Source organism: Gorilla gorilla, chromosome 15, assembly GCF_029281585.2.
Source record: "Gorilla gorilla gorilla isolate KB3781 chromosome 15, NHGRI_mGorGor1-v2.1_pri, whole genome shotgun sequence".
Lineage (NCBI taxonomy): Eukaryota > Metazoa > Chordata > Mammalia > Primates > Hominidae > Gorilla > Gorilla gorilla.
This window is the reverse complement of record NC_073239.2, coordinates 87,547,901-87,560,372: the sequence shown is the minus strand read 5'-3', so window position 1 is coordinate 87,560,372 and position 12,472 is coordinate 87,547,901. Positions and strand designations below refer to the sequence as shown.

Sequence of the window (12,472 nt, the reverse complement as noted above, 5' to 3'; positions counted from 1 at the left end):
CTATTCCTGTGAATCTGATTCAGTGGGTCTAAGGTAGAGCCTGAGATTATGTATTTTTAAAAAGCTCTTCCAAGTGATTCTGATATCTTGGAAAGCACAGGGCTGCAGCACGTGGCTTCTCTTCTGACCCAAGTCTCTTAGGAGATCTTCATTTCTCAGAAGCACAGATGTAGTTCAGCCCTGCATTTACCTCCAGTAACATTTGCCACTGAACCCATTATTCATTCATTCCAGGCTGAATGCTCAATGTTTTCTGAGTACCTACAAAGTGCCAGGCATGGTGCTCGACATTCTGGCTGCAAAGATGAATATACCACAGTGCCTGCCTTGAGGAACACCCAGGGTGTGCGGGAGATGAATGTAAACTAGAAACTCTAATTTGTTGTAGCAAAAGCTAGGCTGAGGTAGGCTTGTGTTGCTTTAATAATTCAGACTAAAGGACCAAGGAAGGCTTTCTAGCAGTGATCCTGAATTAAGGCCTATAGGAGTTAGCAAGGTAGAGAGGACTGAAGGGCTAAGGAATAGCCAATGAGGCAGAGGGAAGGAATAGCGTGGAAAGGCCCAGAGACCCAGCACAATGGCTCAGGGCAGCACAAGAAGCTGCACAGCAGTGGAACGTAGGATACTTTGGGAAGAGGACCAGGAAGTGAGGCTGGAAAGATCAGTGGAGACAAAATATGAAAGACCGTGTGTGTTGTTAAGGAGTTTGGACTTTATCCTAAAAGTGACGAGGCGCTACTAAAGATTTTATTTTTCCTGAGACAGAGTCTCACTCTGTTGCCCAGGCTGGAGTGGAGTGGCGTGATCTCGGCTCACTGCAACCTCTGATGCCCAGGTTCAAGTGATTCTCCTGCCTCAGCCTCCTGAGTAGCTGGGATTACAGGTGCCTGCCACTGCACCCAGCTTTTTTTTTTTTTTTGTATTTTTAGAAGAGATGGGGGTTTCACCGTCTTGGCCAGGCTGGTCTTGAACTCCTGACCTTGTGATCCACCCACCTTGGCCTCCCAAAGTGCTGAAGTTGTGGAGTGACATGGTCAAACTGTGTTTTGGAAGGGTCACTCTGATAGAAATAAGAGAATGAACTGTAGGCAGGAGAAGCTGGCAACAGAGGAACGAATTAATTGCAGAATTAAGACTTTATGTATGTCAAAAAGCACCATAAACAAAATTTGAAAGCAAAGCACTTGGAAAGCATATTTGCAGCATTTCTTGACAAAAATAATATTCTTAATAAAATTACAAATTGATAATAAACATACCAATATCAAATAAATAGAAAATTCACAAAGAAAGAAGTACAAATGGTCAATAAGCATATGAAAATGTTATTCGCGAAGAATCAAAGAAAGTTAAAATAACATTGACATACTATTATCCCAGCTATCAAATTGGCAAAGATTTGATAAGTGATGATACCTAGTGTTAGGGTGCACAGGGTACTCTCTAGGCTCCAAATAGGAGAGTGTTTTGGTACAAACTTTCTGGAGGGTGGTTGGCAACATGTATCAAAATTCTTAAAAATAGCCAAGCAAGTCTCTTCTTGGAGTTTATCCTAAGGAAATTGTTATAGACATGTGCAAAATTTAGCTACAAGAATGTCAGTTGCAACACTATTTACAATAAAGATTGGGAACAAATGAAATAATCACTATTTGGGGATTGATGATAAAAAAAGGGCCCATCCATATAATGAAGATGCTGTTGAGAAAGTTTGATATGCAGAAAATGTTCGTGATATTATTAAGTGAAGGAACAGAAGGAGCAAAAAACAAAAAGTGTCCAATATGCTGCCATTTGTGTGTGATAAAAGAATATATACATATGTTTGACAATGTGTAAGCATCTCCACTAGGATGCAAAATAAATTAGAGGGAAACTAGATGCTGGCAGACGGGGTAGGGAGAAGATTTACTTCTGACTACAGAGCAGTTTGTACTTTTTGAATTTTGTATCTGTGTAGTATTACATATTCTAAAATATAAATACACATTTGAAAAGTTATTAAAGAGTATATTCAGTGTATCCAGTTTTTGTTTAAAAAAACCCACAACTGTGTGTGCATGTGTACATTTACACCAAAAAGAACTAAAAGGTATATTCAAAAGAATACATGTTTGTCTTGGGTGGTAAGCTTATGGATTGGATTTTGTCCTTTTTTTCCTAAAACTTCTACAATACACACATGATGCTTTCACAATAATTAAAAAGCGTTAGTTTTTCCCCCGAAGAGTCCATCGCAAAAGTCCAGGCAGGGGATGACAGTGCAGGTCAGATGCCTGATTAGTACTCCAGCTACATAGGTCAGCAGTGACATCCGCGATGTATGGAATTAAATTACAGTTCTTGTTTTGGGGAGGGATGAGGAGAAGGAAGCTGAAGATTTGGTAGGGAGAATGAACCTGGTTTTGTGCTCTAAAGCCTTTGTTGGACAAATGCACAGAAAATTCAGCCCTATCACCCCAAACATCAACCAATACCCCAGGTAGCTTTTCTTCTTTGGGATTATTTAACTTCAGGTCACAGTGAATGGAGTTCCAATAAGCCTGTATATCTAAGTCACCAAACAAGCAGATGACCTGGACGCTTGTTCTATGAGGTTCTCAGAGGCTGTCTTCATTTCGTTCTGGTTTTCGATCTTTCTACATGGGATGGCTACAATCATATCCTGGATTGTCCAGCCCTGCCCCAGCACACTCAGGTAAACAAGACCTCTCTCCTGTCTCTGCATAGGGAATAATTACTCGGAGTCCTTCCTGATGCACAAAGACCAAGGGAAGACCCTGGCAGTTTGAACTCATTCTCCAGGTGACCTCTGCCCTTCTCTTCATCCTTCAGATCCTAACAAACCATCTGCCAAATCACAAACGTTCTAAGTTGGAGGCTTGGGAATGGGGGTGGGGGTGGGGGTCGGGGGGTTTGAACACATTCCCGTGTGGGGCCATAGGGTAGTTTTGGGTTAGGGTCATGTAAAGCCAGCTAGGAGGAAGAGGAAAGACAGCATAATATAGTAGGGATTGGGGAGAATGTGGCAGCTGAAACGGCTTCTTCCTTTTCCTCTTCTCCAGAGAGTGAGCTCTAGGTGAGTAATGGCAGGCCCCTCAATATTTCTAGCACCTTCCTGTAGCCCCCGTTGAAAGCCTTTGGGGAACTATGTGAATATAACTTATGCTGCCCTCTTCTGGGCCCCTCGGCTGTGATTGGATCCTGCCGTGGTGGGGCATCTGCTTACATAATTAACCCATATTTAACTTTGTGTTTCCTTTCGGTCTTAATTGTGACCCTTTCCCAATGCTGGGGATGGGTGATGAATGCTAGGTGAGTTGTTGAGATACATGCTGGCTCCATCAGTAAGTAGAATGAGCAATACACAGACATAACTGTTGGACCTCAGCTGCCTTTTTCTGACCTGTCACTGCTCTGACTACTAGGGATTCTGGCCTCTGGTCTTTTTGGGCCCTTGAGTAAATACATAAGGAGGCCATGTACTATCACTGACATCATGAACACTTTTCAGGTTAATACATATTGTCCTGTTCTCAAATGGTTATAATTGCCCAATATTATACTTATAGAGAGGCAACTAAGAAGTATAGCATAGATACTAGCCAGAGCTCTGGAGTCAGGCAGGCCTGGTTCAAATCCTAGCTATGCCACTAAAGGCCATGCAACCTTGGGATAATTAATTTTTCTGGTTTTCAATATTCTTACCCATCAAATGGGAACAGTATCCCAGAGTAACTGCATGAAAGAAATGAGATTATACATGTAAAGATCTGAAGATAATGCATTTAATAAATCCTAACTATTCACATTATTGCATCTGTATATATTTTAATTTTGTACAACATTGTCTTTTTCACTAGTCACACGAAAAATACATGAAAGTGCTCTGATAATTTTAAAGCATCATATAAATTAAAGGTGTCATTGGTCATAATCTCATATGCATTTCTTAACCCTTCCATTTCCTTGAAGACTGAGACGACATCCCACGTCCCACAGCATATTGCACAATGATGGGCAAACAATATGCCCTCAGTAAGAGTTTCTTGTTTGACTGAAGCAACATGGCATAGCATAATGAGCACAGACATCAGGAGACTAGGCTGGGATGAAATTAGTTTAAGGCAGGAGAGCCAGTCTGCAGTCATAATTTATTCATTCAACAAGTATTTGTTGAACACATTCTATGTGCTAGATGTTGAGTTCAGATAATTTCATCAAAAGAAGATTGTACAAGTTCTGACAAAGCCAAGCCCCTGGGCAGTCTCCACAATCCCAGCCCACTCTTAAAAGCACAAAGGCTGTAGCCACCATTGTCTGCCACTGGACAAACGGCCAATTGCTTTGGGGGAAGCCCCATCCTGCCTGGCTGTAAGTAGCTCTGATTGAGGGTTGGAGGAAGTAGTAAAAGTGAGGGAGTGGGCTGCTTCCAACAGAACTGACAGGAACTACTACCTGTTAATTTATTTTTATTTACACTGAATCAGTCCACAGTTCAATCCCCTAGCCTATACGATGCTCTTTCCCCTGGTCATCATCTTTCCCTCCCTGTCACCTACACAGTCAACCTGTCCCAAACCTTGGCCCACTTCATCCTGCCCTTCTGCGGTCACAGCTGCCTGCTGGGTGGGAGTCCGGGGGAATGGTATGTGTGGTCACCAGAGGGCACTGAGTGGGCTTCAGTGGCATGTGAATCCTGGCAGAGTCTCGGATCCCCGATGGGGAGAGGAGAAAGCACAAGCCAAGAGGAGTGGGGGAAGGAGGCAGGGGCTAAGTGATGGGTGGGGGGTGGGGGGTGGGAACTCCAGTGTACACATTGACAGTCTCTATGTCGGCTTCACCAGCGCTTCTGCTGTTTGTCTCGTTCCTGGATTTCTAACAGTTGCCTCGAGATGCTCTGGTTCTGGTCTGTCAGGAAGGTGTGGAAGGATCCAGCCCATGGGCTGTGTGCCTGCTGCCTGTGGGATGGTACACTTGCCAGGCTCCGCCTCTGTCAGAAGCACTGGCCAAAGTCAAAGCCACAACAGCATCCCAGCCCATGAGACTCCTCTCCAGCTGTCCCAGCAGAAGTCGGGCCCCTCTCAGTCGCTGACCTGCTAGAGGAGAGGATGTCTCCATTGTCTGGGCAACCTACCAGATTCCACATTTGCATCTCTCCTTTCCGTACTGGGAGGAGACAAAGAGTTGGGGTGCAACAGGAGGAAAAACGAGGAGCCAGAAGAAGTGGGGAGAAAGGGACAGAACCCAGGACTGGGCTCTCTGCCAGGGGATGCCTGGAGGTTCCCGGTCAGGCGTGGGCGCAGCTCTGGAGCTGCTTCCTGGTTACATGGCTTCTTTCTCTCTCTGGGAGCATCGGCTGAGTTTCATCTCCGTCAGCTGGATATACCGAATCACGTTGGTGTCTGTGAGGAGAGAAATAAACCTTAGGGAACACCAGGTGAGGGCAACTATCACATTTACAAGGAATTAGCAAAGGCTGTGTCTGCAGACATCCAACAGGCCAGGCTCACTCAACCAAGGTCCCTTCTGCCTATCCATGATGGCTGAGAGGGCAACTAGATGTCGACCCTCTCCTTCACTGTCTCCCCTTAGCAAATGTGGACAGGTTGGCATGACCCAGGGGACGTGAGAGAGAATGGGTGGGAGAGGAGAGAGAATTTCTCTCCCTCTTTCTATGCAGCAGCATATCCCAGTGGTTTCCCAGCCGGCGCAGTTAGTTTAGTGAGACCCCAGTTGGAGTTTAACATCAGGCAAGTTGCCAACTTCTCTGAGCCTCCTGTACCATCTGCAAGAAACAACCTCTATTTTTTTTTGTTTGTCGGTTTTTTGAGATGGAGCCTTGTCCTGTTCGCCCAGGCTGGAGTGTAGTGGTGCAATCTTGGTTTGCTGCAAACTCCACCTCTCAAGTTCAAGCAATTCTCCTGCCTCAGTAGCTGGGATTACAGACGCATCCCACTGCGCCCAGCTAATTCTTGTATTTTTAGTAGAGACGGGGTTTCATCATATTGGCCAGGCTCGTTTCGAACTTCTGACTTTAGGTGATCTGCCCACCTTGGCCTCCCAAAGTGCTGGGATCACAGGCGTGAGTGAGCCACCGCGCCCAGCCAACAAGCTCCATTTTTGAATGCCAACCTTGTGCCAGGTTTCTAACCTTCATGATCTCATTTAATCCTCACTACAATCCCGCAAGGTATGTATCCTTCTCCTCACTGTGACAAAATGGAATAGGGACCTAGCGAGATTGAGTCAGATGCCAAGGAGACACATAGTAAATGGTGTGTCTGGCTGCAAAGCCTGTCTCTCCTGAGGACTGTAATACCTGCCTCATGAAATTGCTCTGAAGCCCAAAATAGGTAAGTCTAAAAGTGCTTAAAACAATGATCAACAAATATTAGTCTAATGTAATTTTTTTAAGCTTGAAGAGTTTAAAATGACTTTGCTTTATTGTCTTATTTTTGTCGTTATAAGCAGGGTCAGATGACCACCTCACCAAAACTGGGGCATTTCTTCCCAGTTCCTGTTATTAGTGAGGATGGCATGGCAGGGAACAACTGCTAAGTTCCACACACACCATAATATAAGAGTGACAGGGCTGCCTGGAATAGTTACTTCTGGAAGTAGAAATGAATACTATATCATGCTAAAAAATGCCAGGCGTATCCTCCAGAACCGTGCTGGCAGATAGCAGTGCTCCAGAAAATTCTATTGAATGAGTCCAATGCTTAGTCTTCAAGCTGCTTACAGTTGGTGGAACACAATTTATGTACAGAAAATAAATCAACAACAAGGTGTTCTTTAAAAAGATAAAAAAAAGTATACATTTGGACATTTGTGACTTGATTCTAAAGTTCTTTAAAGACTTTTGAAAGGAAGATTGCGTTTAAAAAAAAAAAAAAGGCTGGGTGTGGTGGCTCATGCCTGTAATCCCAGCACTTTAGGAGGCCGAGGCAGAAGGATTGCTTGAGCCCAGGAGTTCAAGACCAGCCCTGGCAACATAGCAAGACTTCATCTATACAAAAAATAAAAAACATTAGCCAGGCATGGTAGTGCATGCCTGTAGTCCAAGCTACTGGGGGCGCTGAGGTGGGAGGATCATTTGAGCCCAAGAGGCGGAGGTCATAGTGAGCTGAGATCACAGCACTGCACTCCAGCCTGGGCGACAGAGCGAGACTCTGTCTGAAAAAAGAAAAATTATTAACCATATAAACAACAAAAATAGCAACATCAAGTCAAAGTTGTTTAAATGTTACTTCCTCAGAGAGGCTCTTTCTGATCACTTGGTCTAAAATAGCTCCCCCCTCTTTACTCTTTTTTATTTTTTTTGAGACAGTCTCGCTCTGTCACCCAGGCTGGAGTGCAGTGGCGCAATCTTGGCTCACTGCAACCTCCGCCTCCTGGGTTCAAGTGATTCTTCTGCCTCAGCCTCCTGAGTAGCTGGGACTACAAGTGCGTGCCACCATGCCCAGATAATTTTTTGTATCTTTAGTAGAGACGGGGTTTCACCATGTTAACCAGGATGGTCTTCATCTCTTGACCTCCTGATCCACCCACCTCGGCCTCCCAAAGTGCTGGGATTACAGGCATGAGCCACCGCGCCCAGCCTTACTCTTTTTTTTTTTTTTTTAGACAAGGTCTTGTTCTGTCGCCCAGGCTGGAGTGCAGTGGTGCCATCTTGGCTCACTGTAGCCTCCGCCTTCCAGGTTCAGGTGATCCTTCTGCCTCAGCCTCCCAAGTAGTTGGGATTACAGGTGTCCACCACCACACCCAGCTAGTTTTTGTATTTTTAGTAGAGATGGGGTTTCACCATGTTGCTCAGACTGGTCTTGAACTTCTGAGCTCAAGCAATCCACCTGCCTTGGGTTCCCAAAGTGCTGGAATTACAGGCATGAGCCACCACACCCAGCGCCCCCATTTACTCTTGATCTCTTTATTCTGCTTTATTTTCTTCACAGCGTTTATTACTACTAAGTATTTCATTTGTTTACTATTTGTTTGTTTGTTTACTGGTTGACTTCTAGCCATCCCTTGGTAGAGAGCCCCTCCCTGGGTTCTGTCCCCTCTCCACACTTTTTTTTCCCACTTACAATAGACAGTGAGCCATTATAATATAAGCTCTTTGAAGGCAACAACTTTCTTTTGTTCACTACTATATACCTAGCAATATTGTACCCCCTCAAAAAATATCTGTGGAATGAATGAATGAATGAATGGTGGATATGATCTAAGTGAATGCTATAGATAACACATGTCCTAAGGAATAGCATCTGACTGGAGAAGTCAGAGCATGCTTCCTGAAAGGTGCTGGGCTTAGCATCAAATTTGCCTGTTTGTATTCTGTGTCATCAACCAGATGTGAGCTCCTCATGGGTAGCGACAGTGTCTTTTCATTGATTCCCTTGGTGCTTAGCACAAATCTTGGCACATAGTATGAATTCAATATATATATATTTGTTGAATAAGTGAAGAGAGCTGGATTCTGAGTTGAAAAAAATGAGGAATTCTATACTCTATTTGAAGAGAAGAGGGGCCTGTGCTCCCTGGAACTCAAACCCTAGGCAAATGCATGGGCTGTGTGCTCCTCTTACTTAGGTCTTATCATATATATCTGATCCCTAATTTTGCCATCTCTGTCCCTGCCTGGCCCTCCTAGCCAAGAAAACTGCTGAAATGAGAAGGTCCCAGGAGCCACCAGAGCAGGGAGGAAGGAAGAAAACAGCTATTTCCGCCTTACCTGTTGGTTGTTGGGTCCTTGCTTCTTTCAGGTAATAGAGTGCTTTGTCATAGTCCCCAAGGTGGTAGAAGGCCACACCAGACCGGTAAAGGGCCTTGAAGTTCTCCCCTTCCTTCTTCAAGACTTTGAGGCAATATTCCTTGACTCGTTCATAGTTTACCAGCTCAGCCTGGAGCAGGCAGGCTATGGAGGAAGGGAGGGAAAATGCCATCAGCACAACAGTGGCCAGCTCTGCATGTTTCCCTTGAGTTGCTTCTCTCCAGAGGTTTAGCAGGGGTTTTCCACTGGGGTTTACATCTTGGGATTTGTCTTCCAATAATCCTAGCCTCCCTGACCAGTTTCATCACTAAAAAGCCATGTTAACAAGGCTTGAGCAAGTCACTTAACCTTGTATTATGGCTTGAATTACGCCCACCCCTCCACCACCAAAAGATATGTTGAAGTCCTAACCTGCAGTACACAAGAATGTGACCTTATTTGGAGACAGGATCTTTACAGAGGTGATCAAGTTGAAGTCATTAGAGTAGGGCCTAATCCAGTGTGACGGGTATCCTTATAAAAAGGGGAAATATGTACACAAAGACAGACACACACAGAGGAAAGACGACATGATAAAACATGGGGAGAAGAGAGCCATCCATAAGCCAAGGAATGCCTGAGGCTACCAGAACCTCACAGAGAGGCATGGAACAGATTCTTCCTCATATCTTTCAGAATAACAACCCACCAGCACCTGGATCTTGGACTCCTAGCCCCTGGAACTGTGAGATCATACATTTCTATTATGTCAAGTCACCCAGTTTGTGGGACTTTGTTGTAGGCAGCCTTAGGAATAAGCTACCAGAGGCAATCATCATCATCTTCTTCATCATCATCTTCATCATCATCATCACCATCATGGCCAATATTTGTTGAGTGCTTACCTTGTACAGATGCTGGTCTCATTGTTTTACATGTATTACTGATATAATCCTCAGAATACTCCAGTGTGGGTACTATTACTGTTTCAATTTTATAGGTGAGGAAGCTGAGGCCCAGAGAGCTCAAGAAATTTCCCAAGTCCACACAACGTGAAAGAGACAAAGATGGGATTTAAACTGAAGCTGTCTGGCTCCAGAATCCAAGTCCTTCCTAATCTAGTTGTTGGAGGGATTATATAAAATAATGGCCATAAAGTACTTAATGTGGGCTTGGCACATAGCAAGCATGAAAAAAATGTTAGTTAACATTCTTAGAATTCTTTTTAGTCTTGTACCAGTAACATCTGCCTCTGACTTCCCTCAGGTTCCCTTTCATGTATATTTGTCTCTGCAGTTCCTGAGAGAGGGGGCTTTCTGGTAGGCTGGTGACCAGCTCATACAAGCCACATGTCTGGACATGAGAGACCTAGGTGTCCCAGGCAAGAGGAAGCTATGGCAGGCAGGTCTCATGGTGGAGAGCTTCCCCATCCCACAAACAGCCATCTTTGAGTAAACCATGTCCCTTTGAGCTTTCCCTTACCAGCCCTGAGCCACAGGGAGCCACAGGGCTGGGACTAGAGTGATGACACGCCTGGAGGATGACTAAATGGCCTTGAAGAATGATTGAAATTTTGTGCCCTAGGCACCTCCCTCTAATCCCAACCCTGCTGAGCCACCTCACCTCCATTTAACCACTCAAATATCTAGTAGGCATTGACCAACGGCAAAGTATGTTGTATACTTTGGAGGGAGTACAAAAAAAGAGACAGGAAAAAGGCACCTGTCTGCTTCTTCAAAGCAAATAAAAACAGAGACTTAGGAGGCAAAACTGGTGCTTCTGTTCACAACCCGGCTGGGTGGCTGGGGGAGAATGCTGATGCTCTGTTCCTTGTTTGTGCCCAGACTTTTCCACACTGACAGAAGACACCTCAGGATAGAGACAAGTCACTGATTTCAATCTTCAGGGGTCTAACGTCAGTCATTCTGACCCCTTAAATAACTTCCCAGGTATCAGAATTGCTGAGATTTTTTAAGAGACCAGATTTTTTTTGAGCATTTAGGACCAAAAAACTCCATTCTTTCACAGAATGAGGAGAAATACACAGACTGTCAAGATGAAGGTATGAGAACCAGGAAGTGAAAGAGAATCAGCCCAGATCTAGAAACTGACCTGTCAGGTTTCACTGGCTGCAGGGCAGAAAGCCAAGTCAACAGAAGCAACAGGCTGCTAACCCCCGAGGGCAGCTCTTGTTCGCCCAGGACTACAATCTTCTGGTGCAACAGGGGGTCCTTCTGATAAGTTGATGTTACAAGCCCCCCCCACCCTCCTCCCTCTCCCTCCATGGTGGGGTCTTAGGCCCTTCTGTCCCCTTCCTCACCTGCATGTTGTCGGAGCCTGTGCTGGTGCTTATACAGCTGTACAGAGAGAGAGAGGGGTTTCTGTAAAAGGGTTCCTGGATGTGAACCTCACTGACTGCTACCTGTGTGCGACTTGGCTCCAGCACCTGCTCCCAGAGCTAAAAGCTGTCCTGTCCACAGCTTCCACGCTCCCTGCCTGAAGTCCTCTCTGACCGGGCCTAGCAGCCCTCTTCCCGTCCAGCCCTCCCTCTTTGAACAGACACTTCTGTTTGCTGACCCTGGCAGTCTAGGAAAAGGACCATTTAACAAATAAAAATAAAAATAAAATAAAATAACAGTTTTTGAATGCATAAAATGGTGGTGACAGGGGCAGGGGAAGCAAAGAGGCCTGGAAATGGGGAAGCCTCCCCCTTCCCACAAAGGGTTAAAGGAAACACAGCAATCAATTTCTGGCACTTATTTGGTAAAAATATTTCTAGTTCCCCTGCAGATCCGGTGGGAACTGGCATACCTGGCTGTGGACCAGGGTTCAGACTTTGGGGGAGGCAAGGGAGGCAGGGCTAGGCTGGTTATAGGGTGTGGAGCCTCAGCTGACACCACAGACAGGGCCCAGAAAGATGGAGAAATAGCTGGGCCAAGAGGTAGAATCTGGATAAGAAGTTGGGGTGCTAGGCCAGGACTCTTTTTTTTTTTTTTTTTTTTTTTTAAATGGAGTCACGCTCTATTGCCTAGGCTGGAGTGCAGTGGTGCGATCTCGGCTCACTGCAACCTCTGCCTCCTGGGTTCAAGCAATTCTCCCGTCTCAGCCTCCCAAGTAGCTGGGACTACTACAGGTGCCCTCCACCATGCCTCGCTAATTTTTGTAGTTTTAATAGAGACGGGGTTTCACCATATTGGTCAGGCTGGTCTCGTCCTGACCTCTGGTGATCTGCCCGCCTCAGCCTCCCAAAGTGCTGGGATTACAGGAGTGAGCCACTACACCCGGCCCAGGCCAGGACTCTTAAGGGAATCCAGGGGTGGAGGGGGTGACAGCCAGGCTGGAGGCTGGCCCCAGCGCTACCTGCAGGTGATTTTTAGGCACCTCTCTGCTTTGGGTGGGTGGCTACTGGTACATCTAATAAGCCCATGGGATAGGTAAGATGGGATGACAGCAGGCACGTGTGAGGGCTGAGGAAGTTAAGACGACGTGGACTGGCTGCCTCCTGATTGCTCCTTCCCCATCCCTGTAGCCATTAGCCAGGACCTGGGGTTGCAGTGGACCTCAGGATAAGTGGCATCGCCCCACAGTGTGTCCTCCTCATGGCTATTAATCCCTTCTCTGGTGTCAGAGGTGCTAAATACTTCACATACACTATGTCTTTTAATCCTCACATCAACTCCATGAAACAGGTTCTATTTTTATCCTTCTTTTATAGATGAT

The 12,472-nt window shown here is 45.6% G+C and overlaps 1 protein-coding gene across 1 annotated transcript in view; it reads right to left on the bottom strand.

Annotated features, from left to right (window-relative positions):
- Positions 1–3,772: 3,772 nt before the first annotated feature.
- TTC9 (tetratricopeptide repeat domain 9) overlaps positions 3,773–12,472 on the bottom strand; it is a 31,046-nt gene continuing 22,346 nt past the window's right edge. The window contains exons 2-3 of the mRNA XM_004055384.5: positions 8,735–8,917; positions 3,773–5,405 (exon numbers count right to left, since the gene is read on the bottom strand). Coding sequence (XP_004055432.1) covers positions 5,326–5,405; positions 8,735–8,917 — 263 coding nt within the window. The 3' untranslated portion in view covers positions 3,773–5,325. The remainder of the gene's footprint in view (positions 5,406–8,734; positions 8,918–12,472) is intronic.